Genomic DNA, 16,889 nt, shown 5'->3' on the forward strand with positions numbered 1-16,889 from the left:
AAAAATTTCAAGTTTGTGCAATATTTTTTGGGAACACGGCAGTTGTAAAATATAATGTCATAAAATAGAGGGGATATGGATAACATTATTATGATAAAAGTTATCTATTTTACGACTCACATAAAATTCGTTTTGATATTATAGCTCCTGCAGGTCCTTGGGAATTGTTCTTTTGTTGACTTAAACTGTTAACAAAAGATCAATCCTGTATATTCCGACCGTGTGATTGGTCGTTAATGTATTTAATCATAGGCCCTACAAAATGTATAATATAAAAATAATAATTTTAGCAAAAGCGCAGTAATAAAACTTTTCTAATATATTTTTAAAGGCGTTTTAAATTTTATGTATGTAAGTAGAGAGAAGTAAGATTTTCGCGAGTATTCATTTAAATGAAACTAGTATTATTCAGATTTATTTACGGGCAGACGAGGTGGACACCTCGTCTGCTCGTGATCGCGGTTGCTGCAAAGTAACCGAAACGTCGGGATTATGTAGTTTTTAAATAATAAAATCCGCGTAGTAAATCCGAATAATACTAGTTTCATTTAAGTAGAGAGAAGTTTTTAAAACGGTAAAGTAAATTACATTATTTAAAAAAAAGACTAGTTTATTGAAAATAATTCACATGGCTGACATGCAAACGTTGCATTAATTCTGTTTCATTTTCATACTCAGCAATTTCGAAATAGAGTCAGTTACTTTATACGAATATGTAGGTTGCTACTATAGGTTCACCCAAAACAAATTTCTAATTTTTATACCGTCTCTATTGTAACGATATGCATATCGTAGATAATTATGTATGATTCATGATATATAATTAAACAATCACAAAATTACCTCAATAAAGTTGACTTTTTCAATCAATCACACCCTTATTAACAAAAATATTCATTCATATCAGGAAGTAATTTTGACATAAGTACATATAGCATAAAATCAACGACCATTTTGTAACATACATAATAATTATAGTAATAACAACTGAAAATGAGCCGATATCTTCATTATCGCTTTATCAAACGTCTTCAAAAAAGGAAGAGGTTATCAATACGTCTGTACTTTTTTATGTTTGCTACCAGATCACTTTCCACTGGGTGAAGCTGTTTTAATGATTATTTTTTATTAGAGTGCTGGTGCTTGACCACTGGGCTCATTTCAATTTGATGTAGTTCTCGCAATGGTAACCATAATATAACCATATAAGTCTATAATTGTCATTCAGTATGCGTGTGGAAAATTTACGAGTAACTTAAACGCCAACCGATTTCTATTTTTTTATTTATAAGGGTAGATTTCACAAATGGTCCCATGATGATTACAATGAGACCTTATAGTGGAATCCTGAGCAAACTGAGGACAATCTTTAAATGAGTACGCATACAACATACACCTTAAGTAATGTTGTTAATTAAGGCGTATTATGTGTTATTAACCGACTTCAAAAGTGGAGGAGGTTCTCTATTCGTCACAATCTTTTTTTATATGATTGTTGCCGAATTTCTTTAAAACACCTGGCCCGATTTAAAAAAAAATCTCATTTTGTCTGAAAGATTGCACCCTCCAGTTCTTAATATGGTCACAACAAGTCAGGTTTACATAATGTGATTGTTTTAAAATTAAGGGAAATTAATAAAAAAATCGTGGGAAAGCAATTCTTTTTATGTAAATGCGCATTTGAGAAAGCCTTTCTTCCCATTTTTATGTATTTCATTTTTTATTTGTTATTTATTAAATTTATCGATATTATGATAATAAGTGTAGGTTTATTTTGGTCTAGGTTACTGTTAGATGGTTCTTCAGTGTTTATTTACTTAATCTGTAGAAGGCATCGACTTCAAAAGGTGATTAGAAATTGCATAAATTTAATTAGGTATTAAATTAGGTTATTGGAAAGTAAATAAAATAAGTGGTCGTTTATCTCCATTAAGTGTTTAGTCGATTATTAGATATGTAAGTTAGGTTGTGAAATAGTAAATAAGTGTAAAATTATTTTTTACCATTTAGTTCCTGTGTTCCTGCGTTGTTTTTTTTAACTAAAAAAATATTCTTGTGCTCTAATTTCATCAAATACAAAGTCTTAGTATTCATATTGTCTCCATTGTAACGAGACTTTTATTGTAATTATGTATGATTAATATGTTATTAAACACTTCCAAAATATCTGCCTCAATAAAGTTGACCTTTTCAATAATTCAGACCCCTATTTACAAAAATATTCATTCATAACAGTTTAGTTTACATTTTTTTTCGATTTTCATTTTAAAATCCTCAAGGAAAAAGTTTAGAGTGTATATAAGTTTGAGCAAATACACAAATATTTTATTCATAAAATAAAATTTTATTTCATTATTTTATTCCAACATACAAAACTGTTCATTTCACACAAACAATAGCACTAACGGCTGATCTTTGGTCACTCTGTAGTCATGACATTTATTTCTCATAGATATCAAATATTTCAAGACATCTGTTTAGTTGTTTTCTTTGGAAAACAAATCCAACAAGAGTTGTTTATAATCTTCTGTTTTAATTGAATACACCAGTCTAATATTTGCGTCTTCTTTTTTTACAAAGTCGTTGCTGGTTATCCCTCTTTTGTTTCCTAAATAATATAAAAGACTAATTATTTATATATCATTGTAGTCCTAAACAAAATTTTTAATAAACAAACTGATTATTACTTTATTTCATAACTTTGATGCGAATAAAGTATGAAAATAGATACATGGTTTTCTGTACAATAACTAAAGTTAAACACAAAATGTTTTGAATTCTCACCACATAGCGAAATAGAATTTTTTGCATATTTATACTCTTCAACCAATTGAGGCTGGGCTGCAATTGCAACTACTGCAGGGTCTAATGCTTGCCAAAACTCAGATTTTTGTAATGATATCCTTTCATAGAGATTAAGACTTTTTATAATCTCATTCTGAAGACTTCCGAGTACGTTTTCTCTCCATTCCTATAAATCATATAAATGTCTTAAATATCATTATCATCAGCCTATTGGTGGTCACTGCTGATCAAAAGCCTCTTCTTATATGGAGAAAGTAAGAGCATTAAACACCACGTTTGCGCAAGGTGGATTGGCGATTTCAATTTTATAAATTATAAGTCCAGGTTTCCTCGTGATATTTTAGTTCACCGTCCGCCATTGGTGTCTAAATAATATTATAAAGTACATATAACTCGGAAAAATCAAATAGGTTCTTGCCAGGATTCGAACTCGCACCCACATGCATAAGAGTTGGGACTTTAACCACACGACCACCACGACTATAAAATATATTTAGTGCTTTTTTCGACAGATAGCTTATACAGTGTAGAAAATTTAATTAAAAAAAGATATATGTCAATATCTGTTATAACATATTTAGGATGTAGGTGAATACTTACTCTTGTAAAATTTAAATGTTGTTTGACTTGTGAAAAGGGTAAAAATGTAACTTTGTCTGGTGTTGCATGCTGCGCTACTATATGGTAGGCTTCTACGTCCATGTGAGCATTGAACTCCGGTTCTGATTCCTGTTCACCTTAAATTTATTTAAATTATTTTTGACCTCATGTGTAACTAATATGTATAACCTAAGGTTAACCTCGATAGAGAATATGCATAATTCATCCACAATTTTACGTACTTTGTATATGACCTGCCCCAATATACAAGTGTTGCAATCTTGATATAAAGCTTGGGTCCAACTGGATGGCCATTGCTACATTAGTTAATGTTCCAATTGTGATGACAATTAATTGTCCTGGAAAAAGTAATCATTAATTAAAATAGTCTCACTTTCACTAAATTACGAGTATAAGTTATTGATGTGTGGTAAAGATTTTCTTAAAAACTACCTTCATGTAACTTCGATAACTCGATTAAAGCTAAGATGGCATTTTGTCCTTGTGCAGGAGTAAGATCAGTGTCATTATCACCTACATCTCCCAGACCATCGACTCCGAAATAGTCAGTAATTGGTGGAGTAGTTACGAGGGAGGCTTTAGAACCTCTATAAATTGGGACCTAAAATTAAAACACCTTATATAATAATAAATATATGACTATTGGTATATTGAGTCAAATACAATATTTAATTTTATGTATAGTTTTACATAATGATATCTAGGATTTTTGCTAGAACACAAATAAGAGCACATTATTCGGATTAACATATGTCAGAATTGCACTTTCGTGAAGTAAATATTACATGAAAGTGTTCCATCGCTAATGCTAAAGTCTCTATTGCCGAAAAGGCATCAAAACGACAGGTAAAACGTAGAATAATAAAGTATGAAAGTGAATTGGAAAATATAGTTCTATTTACAATTAATTGTGGGAGAACTAAACTCTCAGAAACTCAGGAATTCATCCAATATATAGGTATTTCTACATGAAAAGAACTTAACGAGTTGAAAATTACTTATTACAATTTACAAGTTATATAAATATGAAATAATATGAGAGCTTACATCTTGTCTTTTAGCTACTTTAAGAATACGTTGATTATTTCTACAGACATTGTCCTCGTTTGTGTTCCCATTTCCCGTTGTTAATGCCACCAGTTTTGGGCTGTGAATGTAAAAATTTTTGACTCAGTGTTTTCAATACAACTTACGATTTTAACCAATCTAGAGACAGGTTTTTATTTGAACATTTTTTATATATGTGAATTCAAATCGAAGCTGTGTCGCAAAAAATAGGGTTAACGTCTACTTTCGCGGCTAATGTGGCAACGCCTGGCTCTGATCAATCATGTTTTTTAATGTAGTGATTGAAAAGACCAACAACGTCTTATTAGGAACAAGTATTAGATTTCTATAGTTTTTCTAAAACTGTCATAAGACAGTATTGGTATTGGTATAAACCAATGATAACATCATTACGTATCTTTATTTCACTATTATTTGATAAGCCTAATATTAGATTGAGATTCTGTTGAATTAGTTATTGGCCTGCGTTGTCAAACGAACCATAACATTTTTAATTCTGATATCACTCTTTTAAAAGCAGGACTTTTTTTGGCATACAGATTCTTGTTAAAGCATATACTCCTTAACTAGAGACATAAATTCAATACTTATATCCATGCGGTCTCGAAATTACGCAAGGCAGTCATAGCACGTACTGTTAAAAAATGAGATATCTTTTTTTTTGGAAATGCTTGATGTTTAATATCACAATGAAATTTTAAGTCAAAGAAAAATTTTAGAAATATAAGTAAATAATCTTTTAAACAGCAATATAAGGTACAATAAATACCTACTGGAAGTCACACCACAAAATTTTCACCTAATCAGAAAAAGATTTGAGTCTAAGAAAAAAATATATAAAAAAAGGTTTACCCATTAAGATGTCTTTCAAACAGCAGAGCCATAAATATTGCCATTGCATCATCAGCACCGGCGTCATTATCAATGACTAGCTTCGGGGAAGAACTGCAAAAATAGAAGGTTCTGAAGTGTACTTTGCATCAGTATTATATGTATATAAAAACTTCTCATTGTTTTAATGAATTATTATATTTTATTGATTTATTTCCTTTGTATTTTAATTTCTGACTGTTTTCAAACCTCAGCTTTATCTTGATTTATTATTTTTAATCAAATACTGAGTATAAAAATAAAATGATCCGGCTACAGACTACTTATAACGAATATTACATAACATTATGCATACAATAATAAAACGTGTCGTAAAACAACTAAAACGATAAACTAAATATTCATTCATCTGCTTTATCTACTGTTACATAATACCTTCTCGTATATTTTCTTACTCATAATGCTGAACATCTTACGGTTTTTACTCCAAACTTTTTTTTATAAATTACTGTTCACTTACCTAACAAATGCATTTGTACACGTTAAATATACACTAATTAAAACGACAACACCGACACATGAAGTCTTCATCTTACAGATACACAAACAAAATGCGCGCGGGATCGTTCAACGTCCGATTTATACTAATCAAAAACTATAAAATAAGATAAATAGTGATTGTAAACATGCCCGATAACCGTGTGCCAAGTAACCGATTGCATTTTCAAATGATTCTAAATACCCATGATTTTTGATCATAATACGTAAATATGACCCAAAAATCAATAGTAATAACTTGCTTGTTTTTCTTCTGGAATGGTTTATACCGTAAAATACTGTAAAAACATACTTATTTACATAATAAAGTTTCAGTAACTTTTTTTAATAAAATAAACGGGCTAAATATATAACAAGAGGTTAATATAAGTAAACGTTGAAACAAACGGAGCTATACACACAAATACGAAATTATTGCGGAACCAACGTTCTGTGACTTTATTTTTATAATAAAAACAGGTTGTCGTAATAAAAATTTTAATAAGCAATTTTTGCTATGTTCTTAAAAGTGGTTATTCGTCCTTGTGCTGAGGATAGTGAATTATAATATAGAATTAAAAAAAAACAACGCTATGTTCAGCATGTAAGGTTATGTAAATGCAAAACAAAAGAGCACATTATATTCGATTTTAAGACCGAAGAACACAAATCTACCGCATCTAATAAGCCAGTTCACGCAAGATTAAATTACATAAAAAATGTTTGCAGCTTCAACTGGTAAGTCTTTAGTCTAGTTTGTCACTTTAATGTTGAAAACATGAGTAGAGTAAAACTGATGAAACTTTATCATTAGTACATATTAGAAATGTAGCAACGAAAATTATGAAAAATTCTAAGAGTTTTTTAGCCTTTAATAACATATTTACTAAAACAACATAATTATTGTACTAAAACCTTAAACGAGAATTTTATTGGAAATTTTAATATTTCTTTTTATTTCATTCGAAAATTATCAACGAAAAACTTAGAAACCGTAGGTAATAAGTAAATGATATTAATTCGTATTATGTCTACGTTAAATAAATAATTAATAAAGATAAAACAATATCAGTATTTTATAAGATTTCCCAAAACACAAAACTCGGGGCTAAGCTATTTAAAGTTAGTTACGTCTGAGACATAATAAAAAACATTTAAGAAAATAAGAATTTGTACTAGGAAAACACTGATAACATATAATTATTTAAAATAATTAACAATCATAGGATATATGTACATACAATATATATTTTTTAAATAAATAAAATTACCAACCTTCTTATTTGTTCATCTTGTTGATTCATTTTAATTCTTTCAAGTCTGAGAATGAAAATATCACTTTCAGATGTTCATTATACGACAACAACAAATAAAACTCAAATCCACACCACACGACATTTCTGAATTGTGTAAATGTATTGTATTTAGATAATGTGAACAGCTGATAAACGTCGACTACGTGAGGTGAATGACCGAGCGAAATATTCTCAAACAGTTCGTGTCGTCATGACAAGTAAATTTTTAAGATTTGAATGTTAACAAAAATAATTCATGCAATCGTCAATTTTATTGATAAATATGTAATATTTAATATTATTTTCCTTTACATACAATTATTCATTTCGACAATGCGGATGCAGTCATGTCTAAAAACAAATTATTTTTTGTGATGGTAACCCGGTCGAGTATTTGCCTGTCTTGTGTCTTGTCTTATTCGGTAATGCTATGTCATGGTCAGTATATGGAATTACATTATTATAAATGGTATAATAGTTTCCTTTGACAATTTACTATAAACTAATTAAGATGTTTATATTATTATCTATGGGTTCTTCTTTAAGAAAACCCCTTCATTCCATTCGACAATCTCCTCCATTGTTTCTCCACACTATATTCAAGATTATAATTCGTTCAACAAATAAAAACGGTTGGCATTGGCAAAATACTCCACGATTCCGAAAATCGAATATATATAAATTGTATTTTCGATACTTTTTATCCACTAATTACAGTCGATATCATATTATTTTATATTTATAATAATCAATTTTAGTGAAAGAACGTTAAATAACTCACTGTTATTTTTGAATCTAGCTATAAATGTACTGAGACAAATATAAAAACTTAAAAAAATTATAATAATTACAAATTGCACACTTTCATCTCGTCTGCCGTCAACGTCGGGTTTATGGAGTTGTAAAAAAATAACAACGCGTAGTAGTATCCTAAAACCTTAGTTTTACTTAATTACATATCAACATAACAACTGACCTGTTTTAGTAAGGTAACCTCTTCAGATTAATAGCGAAGACACGCCAGTTTGAAAACATGCGAGGTTAAATGTAGAACAGGTTTAAGCGTACACAGTCAAACAAAGGTTAACTATAGATCAGACACAAATAGATTTTTTTTAATATATAATTCCTGTATATAATTTAAAAGGAAGTCTTACATTCTTTAATGAGATTCAGCAATGTTTTATACAAACACTTTGTATATAAAACTACACTTTGTAGTGAAACAATATATATTGAAATATCTATTGCTTCATTAATGTCAAACCGAATTTGATATTTCCCACATCCTGACAGTATGTATATTGACCTCAGTGAAATCTACAATGTTTTGCTTACTTAAACACCTACTAATATTTTTGGTAAATTTAAAATATACTTTTTGAATAATTAATTTCATTCTATAAGAGATCACTAATATTTTTTTAATTTTTTATGGACCTATAGAAACATGTTTTCATTATTTATAAAATGATATCGGAAATAACTTTCGTGTTATATGATATAAGTTTAAGGAATATGAAACTAAAATGTCCAAAAACAGTTGGACGCCAATGAAATAAACAATTAGACGACGATGTCGTTTTATCATGTATATAGACAATAGAGACGAAAAAATATGTTGGTTAGCATTTTCTAAAAGAAATCATATGTTAATGTTTCCTTCTAAAAAAAATCAATGGATATTAAATTGCCCAAAAATTTTTGTAACAGCAAATCTTTGAAAAAGAATAATAATATAAGTTTTATTTTATCCGCTGGTCACCATAGTCCAGTCTTATTTAGTATCATAAAGGTTCTTGCAGACGAATTATCAGAAATTCTATGTAGATACATGTTTCCACATCTTACATATTCATGGAATCCATTCGTCCATTCCTGTTGCTCAGAGTGTGTTGGAAATACCGGGTCTGTGATTTGGTAAAATAAAACTGTTTTATGTAACGATATATTTTTAAAACAAAATAATATTAAGTTTCACATTCACATCTCGTCTGCCCTTTCTCAAAAAAATACCCGAAACGTCGGGATTATGTAGTTTTTAGAAATAATAAAATACGCGTAGTAAATCCGAAAAATATTAATTTTATATCAAGTTTTAATTTATTTATGTCACACAAACTGTTCACTGACCTTTGAAATTTCATTCATTTGTTTTATTTATTATTGAATTTTGTATCAATGTAAATAATTAAAAATCTCTTATTAATTCAAATATTTTTTAATAATATCACTATTTAGATTTTCTTTAACGTATTAATAGTAAGTGTATACAAGGTGTAAACTTACTTGATAAATCAAAATCTTGGAACTAATATGGCAAGAGTTTTTTAAGTATCTAAACATTGTATAATTCTTTAAAAATATTACCTTCGTTTTTTTTATACTTATCAAACAATATCATCAAAGCTATCGACAACCGTAAGTTTGCCACAAAACTGTAAAAAAATAGCGTTTTGCGTTTGTACACTTATTGTGTAGAAACAAAGAAACTGTACTCTATTTTTATTTATTAAAATTTGGTTTGATATTAATGATTGATTGATATTCGCTCTACTCGATGCAAGATAGAGTCAATTTATTTACTTCATTATTTTGACATTTAAGGTTCGCAGTAAATACATAAACATTACGGTTTCTTAATGAGATCTAAGATTTTTTACGGCTTCTGTGGAGGAAATTTCACATTAACTTTATTACAGTGAGAAAAAATATAATTCCTAAGCAGCAATTGTGCATTTTCTATATCCTACATTATTGTGTCTTCGGACGAAAATCTATATTAGCTATTTTCCCTCCTACGTGTGTACATATGTGACTAGGTGGTAAACAAACTGCGAGCTATGCTGATGTATCGTGATGATATATGTAGGTTTCAGACAGCAGAATTTTTTGTATCAAAAGAGCTAACATTTATGGATAATATAGAAATTTATTAACCCAACTAATGTTAGGCGTAGCAAAAAATATTGGCATTTGTAAATCTTTTACCACTTTCCTTTGTATTTCATTTCTCTGCCATTACTTGGACTAAAACAGCGTTTAATAAAGTTAGCATTCGTTAGATCCATTTGTCAATAATTACCTTTTTAAGTAAAATAAGTTCTAATATAGTAGATTATGCGGTCAAATGAAAAGTTTATGAATTTTGAAATGTTTTAAATTATATATTTAATAATTATATTTACATTTTTATAAATTAACATGCAAGTCTTTGTATTTTGTTTGATCGTGACAACTTTTTTATATGTCACTAGGTAGATCTTAGTTCAGAAGCAAACACGGAATAAAGGAAATCTTCATAGGCCTCCTTCCTCACTTTGTACACTAAAGCTACATTTGCATCTTCTTTTGTTGAGTATATGTTAGTGTTTCGGCCTCTGTCTGCATCTGAAAGTGATACATTCATTAGCAACATTTATACCAGATACATATAATTATTTAAACATACAATCTTATTAACTGCCGAAGTCAAGTACTTACTGCAAATCATCACACTGTGATTAGAATAACGTATCTCTTCTACTATTGAGGTTTCCTCTAATGCTATTGCCATAACAGCTGGATCTAAAAGACACCATGTCGTACTACTATTTATAGACGTCCGTTCGAAGTCATTTTGATGTTTCATTATTCTCGTCGTGATTGATCCCAGTTCTTTTACTCTCCAATCCTGAAATAATGATATTCTAGAAGTCTATGTCACTTATGAAGCTGTTTAACATGAATATTCTCAAATTTTTGTTGAATTTAATCTTTTTTTTTCTTATTTTCATTACTATGATTTTAGGCATCATACAAATGTAACTTATTTAATAATATATAAAAATAATTTGTTCAATACCCTGTACGTGAAAAATTATCAAACTTCCGGTATTGATAAATGAAATCCTTAGTTTGCATAGCCACACTATATACGCAGAGTCAATAGTTTGTTCAAAAATTTTCCCTCCATTTAGTAAAAACGAAGTTATTGAATGAAAAACGAAATTCCTAATAAGTAGTAGAGTGACAATGCAAACTTGTCCTTAGCATATGTAGAAGCCGTTTAAACTTATCGATCTTCCTATAATTTTATAACAAACTTCTATAAAAAGTTAATAGACATCAAATTTATTGCCTGAAATACACAGTTAAAACTATACTCGCGAAACCTTATGCTACTTACTATTTATATTTACCTGAGTTAATGGTAAATAATCTATAATTTGTGAAAACGGTACAACAGTCATCTTTTCTTGAATTCCACTCTGTGTTACAATATAATAAGCTTCGACATCCATTGCTGCGTTGAACTCGGCATTCTTATAATTGTCACCTAAAATTGGTTTTATTTAAAATGGGATGAGAAAATAATAATAGGTAATTAATCACTCCCAATTTTCACTCTCAATTCCAAGTCAAATAGTTACGAAAGGATAAAATTTCACTCAAAGCAGTTCAGTAGCTTTTTTGTGATTATATTACAGGCGCATACACGCAAACACATCTATTTAGATTTATGTAATATTTAAATATTTATAATTTAAGGATTCCAGTTTTCTGAAACATTGGGAACTACGTATAATGTAATTTGTTTACTAAATTTTTAAATTAGAGACTTGTCGAAATGGAACGATATAAATGGTAAATGTATGGATATAATAAGACAAATATATACCATAGACGTTTCCGGCCCCAATGTAAATATGTGAAAGTCTAGATAGGAATAAAGGATCCAGTCTCATAGCTAGTGCTATATTTGTGAGGGGACCTATAGAAACTATTATTAGATCACCTGAAATAAATAAACAAAATAATGACAATATATATGAAATAATATCATTAAAACGGAGCACATTAATTAAACTTGTATGACGTGTATTACTTTAAAAATCATGTCTAAATGTTTAATAGCTTAACACTTCAATGTAATACAATAATTTACAATAACATAAATTATGAAATCACTCAACGTTTTTATGACTACCCGCGTATGTATCATAAAAGTAACATTCCTTATCTATAGTTAATATGAGTGGAATTTTAGATTTCATTTTCAGTTTCCAAATAAGAAACAGAATACTAAAATCAAAACAGATTCAACCTTTATATTTCTTTGACAGTTCAATAAGGGCGATGGCAGCACAGTCCTTCTGGGCTTCAATTGGCGAAAAATGTTCAATTATTTCATTGTCTCCAAGTCCATCATAACCAAAAAAAGCATCGGTGGGAATAGTCTGTATCAATGAAACTTTACTTCCTCTATAAATTGGAACCTAAAAAGATAGAGAATTGGTATTCGTAGTTATATTTAACCCAACTATTTCGAAAATAAGAACTGTTTATTACATCTCTTCTATCAGCAACACTGAGGATTCTTTGGCTGTTGTTGAAAACTTGATCTTCCCCAACATTGCCAAAGGTTGTTGTGAGTGCGACTACCTCTGGCCTGGAAATAATACTAGTATTAGGTATATAAGATTAAAATAAAATTAATTTAATTGATTACTATCTTGATTAATAGATGTGTTATATTTTATTTAAGAATATTAAATAAGATTTCGTTAGTATTATTTTTATTTACTTTTTGTTCAAAGATATAATTATATTTTACCGTTGTACTAATCCGAATGAATAATGTCATATTATCGTATTTGACGGTCATATCTACTAAAGTACAGCCTCTAAAAATTACTTTTATGCGAATATATATTTTTCGTACATTTTTACTCCGTTTTACTTGAACTTTTTATTATATTAGTTACTATAAAAAAAATATAGATTTGTGATAAACATTTCTGTCTTAATAAATCACTTACTATAATTATGTATCTCCAATTAAATTCGTAATGAACATAAAAAAATATATATTCAGAAATCGAGTTAGGTCATTTTGAAATACAATTTAAAAACTGGTTGTTAATATAGTATAATGACTGTTAAAATTAAACTTTAAACATATATACATTAACAGGAAATATTGAAGATTTAATTTTTATTATATTCTATTGTGACACTGTTAATATCAACTTACCCATCAAAGTATTTCTCATATAGCACAGCGATAAATATTGCCATGGCATCATCTGCTCCGCCGTCATGGTCGATAATTAACTTTTTTTTCACTTTTTGGCCGTCAGGAGCTGGCCCAGCACTTCAATATTATTCAACTAACATTATTTATTTAACTCCACTTAATTTATTACACAAATTCAATATTTTCTGCGCTCTTATTCAAGATTAATTCAACTATTTCATAAATAATATTTATTTGAAATATTTTTGATTTATGTTTGTTAATATTTTATACCTGGTCTTACCTGCTTGACACGGCAAATAATACTATCAAAGTTACAAAGATCATGACTAAAAGGACGGACGCCACGGAGTAATGCCATTTATTAAACATTTCCTGCTTTTATACTAGTTGTAAAAAATATTTTTGAATCTTGATTTAAATAACGATTATGTTAGGTATCACATTCTACACATAAATAGCTTGTAAATCTACAAACACTCTGAGCAAGAATATAGTGTAATAGTTGCCTTATCGTTTTATTACCTTTTAAATGTTGCTTTGTCCCTATCTGTTGTGACAATAAACTAATTAGATCTTTATATCATCTGCATAAAGTAAAATATAAATACATAACTTCATATCATTAGCGAAAACAATTTAGAATCGGTGGCATAAGTAATTATCCAAAATTGAGAGACTATTTTGCTTAGGCATTTATATAGAAATGACCTAACAGTAATATTTATTGATATTTAATGAGATGATAAGGTTTTGAGTTGATGTAAAGGAATGTTGTCTCACACCGTATTTCCCGTCGAAGTTTTTGTATAATATCATTTCAATTACATGTTTCTCCTTTTATTAATATGGCATTTAAAAACATTCATAAAAATAATCATGGCCAAGTAATAACCAGACCTTTTCTTGTTTTATTGAGATAATCTTAAAATAAAGAGATATAAACAGTTTAGGATAACTTTAATAACCGCATCTTAGTTTCCATCCTGAATATCGAAAATCCCTTGAACAATACTTAAAAATTTGGAAATTGTAATTTAACTTTCCAATATTAGTATACATTTTTTACTCGAATTTTCAAATTAAGAAATAAAATGTGATGGTTTCAAACCGAGTAAAAACAAAATGAAAGTCAAGTTGACACGAAGGCCAACGGGTATAAAGGATATATAATAAGTTGACATTTAAAAATTCTAAAGCAGAAACGTTATGTTAGTCATTGCCTGGGGTTATAGCCTTCCCTTTAGGAGTCAAAATGAAAGACAAGATACATAAGGTGCAACATTTTATACATAAAGTAATTTAACTATGAAATAAATAAGGCCTAGGTAAAATTAATAAATATATATATCATGATCAAAACAAGGCTTGAGTACAACTCTATAAGATTAATAACTCTTTGAAGTTATTTCCAGATGCAAATATCCTTCAAGTAATAATTTGACATATAAATAATGTTCCCTGTAGGTACAGGATAAATTGATCTTTTATGAATATTCAATTTGAAAGACGAAAATAGCCACTTCGCGTCTCATTATGTATTTAAATACGGAAATTCAAATAAATACAACTTTGTCTTATAACAGAACGAGTTGTAGGAAATCAATCGGGGTTTGTAAGTTTGCGTAGTTTCGCTTTTTATATTCTTACCAGTTTGGTGTGCTTCTTTGTTGAATAATAACTTCTTAATATAATAATAATTTTTAAAAGGGTGCAAAATTATCAGACGGCCAGCAAAATTTGTGTCAGACGGGTCAGAAGGTGATAATAAGGAAAAAAAATTTTTAACTAATGGAGGTTGGTCTGCTTAGGTCATACATTGAATATGTGTTAACGTTGCCTCTAAGGGCCACACTTTGGCTTAGGACGTCGTTGAAGGGAAGGGGGAAACCGAGAATGGGAAAAACATTCCGTTCTCTGACAGAAGAAATCTCGAGCGACGGGTTTGATTTGAGACCTCGTTCTCGTCGGTGAAGGTGTTATTATTGTGTTAAGAGACGTGTACCGGATCTATTACCTTTGGCCAGGTTTTTAGAACTTGAATGAAAATATGGTATTCATATATAAAATTTTACCTAACTTTTCGGTTACTTCAGAGCAAGGGCGATCACGATAAGATAACATGAACGTATCAATATATATTTAGGCCATTTCTTGTCTAGAAGGCGAGCGAGAGTAAGGAAGTAGTTCAACCTTTTCAACGATGAGCGTGTTTGAATGTGATATCGCGATTTGGAAACATTTCTTAGTGATTATCGTGAAGTAGGAACAAGTGAGGTGGAAAAAGACAACCTTCTATATCTTTTGTAAGCCAAGATTTTTTCTAAGTTATCTAGTTTACCTCCATTTACGCTGAAATAGTTTAGTAGTATCATTTAAATTTATTAGAAAATTTATGAAAATAATATGCCTATGTTTTTCTGTTACTCTGTACATATAATAAATTGTCACGGATCTGTCTGTACGTGGAACATATATTATAAGAAAAAATATGTGTATTTATGTGCATAAAGTCACGGACAAATCTAATATAAAATAGAAATATCGTATTTGTGAATAGCGCCATCTAGTTTTAAATGCAGGTAACAATATCTCTTTAAGTAGTTTCGCAATAAAAGTGCCATCTTACAAGAAATGTATACAACTTGTTACACTCTTTTAAGTTCATCAAACTATGTCGGTGCCTTAACATAGATGACTCTTTTTTAAAAGCCTTAAAAATTCAACAAAGCCAATTTCGTAGGAAGAAATATAAAAGATTATTTGAAATTTAGTATGTTTTAATTAAATTTATTTAATTAAATATATTAATTTTAAATGTGTTATTAATGCTATTAACCTAAAATAAAAACGGCACTAAAATCAAAATAATAAATTTATTGGCAAAATGTCTTTGTTTTATTTTTCATGTAAATTGCTTGTAGTCGTCCTGAAACAGAATACATTATACGAATTTCTGAACATTGCATTGAATTTACACGAGTAACCTTTTTTATTACGGTTATGTTCATTCTCTAAAATTTTTAAAAATCTTTTAGTTCATCAGTATCAGATTTTTTCACTTTACCAGAATATAATGATTAGCATATGGTTTAAAATATGAAAAAATGTATTTTCTGGGCATTTTTTTTACCACTTTCATATTATATAAAAACTATTTACATATAAGAATTTTCATTGATTGTGATAGATATTTATGTACGTTTGTATTACGTTTTAGTTGCATAATAGTTACATTAATCATACAACAACCTTTAAACATAAATGCTGTTTGTTCTAGACAAATTAGGAATACATATAGGAACTGTAGTATGGAATTAGAATATTGGAAGTCTAGATACCGCACTATAGAACCACCATTGTCGGATATCTTTTTCCTCTATTGGTGGCACTAATTCATTAAACTCTGGTGCATCTTGGTCAATTTTTATGTGATTGTAGCTGTCCTGCAAAATAAACATAGATATTGAGAAATATATTTCACTTTTTTATTGTTTCATATGTATTCGTAATTCATTTTGATTGAAGCTAATTATAAATTATTTATTAAGATATATTTTGTAGAGGTAATAAGGCTTAATTGTGCTTTAGCTATAATTAAGCATATTTTTTATTGAATTTTTCATATGAATATGTCTTTTGGGTTCCTTAGATGAACGTCTGCGATGATAATAATTAGAGCCAAAAGCTTTACATTTATTTTTAAACTAGAA

General features: G+C 29.0%; 2 protein-coding genes across 3 annotated transcripts; both read right to left on the minus strand.

Annotated features, from left to right (window-relative positions):
* Positions 1-2,323: 2,323 nt before the first annotated feature.
* Positions 2,324-7,310, minus strand: LOC116768359 (nucleoside hydrolase). 2 transcript variants are annotated; one of them, XM_032659068.2, is made up of 8 exons: positions 7,138-7,310; positions 5,347-5,439; positions 4,474-4,573; positions 3,859-4,027; positions 3,648-3,764; positions 3,406-3,542; positions 2,785-2,971; positions 2,324-2,608 (listed from the first exon to the last, which is right to left on the minus strand). In XM_032659068.2, exons 1-8 carry the CDS (start codon positions 7,164-7,166, stop codon positions 2,478-2,480), a joined length of 963 nt encoding a protein of 320 aa, XP_032514959.2. In that variant the 5' UTR covers positions 7,167-7,310; the 3' UTR covers positions 2,324-2,477. The 2 variants fall into 2 exon arrangements, with proteins under 2 accessions (XP_032514959.2, XP_032514951.2); XM_032659060.2 differs by lacking the exon at positions 7,138-7,310 and adding an exon at positions 5,846-6,006.
* Positions 7,311-10,069: 2,759 nt separating this feature from the next.
* Positions 10,070-13,610, minus strand: LOC116769503 (nucleoside hydrolase). The gene is made up of 8 exons (XM_032660626.2): positions 13,460-13,610; positions 13,174-13,293; positions 12,489-12,588; positions 12,244-12,415; positions 11,818-11,934; positions 11,339-11,475; positions 10,641-10,830; positions 10,070-10,547 (listed from the first exon to the last, which is right to left on the minus strand). Exons 1-8 carry the CDS (start codon positions 13,546-13,548, stop codon positions 10,411-10,413), a joined length of 1,062 nt encoding a protein of 353 aa, XP_032516517.2. The 5' UTR covers positions 13,549-13,610; the 3' UTR covers positions 10,070-10,410.
* Positions 13,611-16,889: the final 3,279 nt, after the last annotated feature.

The sequence above is a fragment of the Danaus plexippus genome (assembly GCF_018135715.1).
Source record: "Danaus plexippus chromosome 3 unlocalized genomic scaffold, MEX_DaPlex mxdp_25, whole genome shotgun sequence".
NCBI classification, from domain to species: Eukaryota; Metazoa; Arthropoda; class Insecta; order Lepidoptera; family Nymphalidae; genus Danaus; species Danaus plexippus.